This window comes from Plasmopara halstedii (assembly GCF_900000015.1).
Source record: "Plasmopara halstedii genome assembly, contig: Scaffold_470, whole genome shotgun sequence".
NCBI classification, from domain to species: Eukaryota; Oomycota; class Peronosporomycetes; order Peronosporales; family Peronosporaceae; genus Plasmopara; species Plasmopara halstedii.
The window spans coordinates 81,317-81,625 of record NW_020187390.1 but is presented as its reverse complement, the minus strand read 5'-3'; the positions used below and the strand labels follow the sequence as shown (position 1 = coordinate 81,625).

Below are 309 nucleotides of genomic sequence, written 5' to 3'. Positions count from 1 at the left end.
TGGCAAGTATAGAGCTCGCGGAATCAATTATAAGCGCGATCGATACTGGAACGCGAGTATTACAATTCCTAGTCAGTCCAGTGTTCTAGTGATGAGTAGCAAGATGAGTATGGCTTCACCGCACAAGTACACGAAACGCCTATTTAAATCCCTCATCGGCAAACATAAGGAGCTAATTACCTTCGAAACTGGTAATAGCCCAATGATCTTAAGTACATATCTCCAATTGAGATATATATCGGGAAGCTCATGTGCGTTGAAGATAATTGCATCCTACGCCAGAAGTGACGGTGATTTGACCGGTTTGGG

At 43.4% G+C, this 309-nt stretch overlaps 1 protein-coding gene across 1 annotated transcript in view; it reads left to right on the top strand.

Annotated features, from left to right (window-relative positions):
* Positions 1–103: 103 nt before the first annotated feature.
* The window catches only part of PHALS_10222 (uncharacterized protein), a gene marked incomplete at both ends in the record, with an annotated part of 248 nt that continues 42 nt past the window's right edge, over positions 104–309 (top strand). The window contains one exon of the mRNA XM_024725609.1: positions 104–302. Within this exon, the coding sequence (XP_024576368.1) occupies positions 104–302 (199 nt within the window). The remainder of the gene's footprint in view (positions 303–309) is intronic.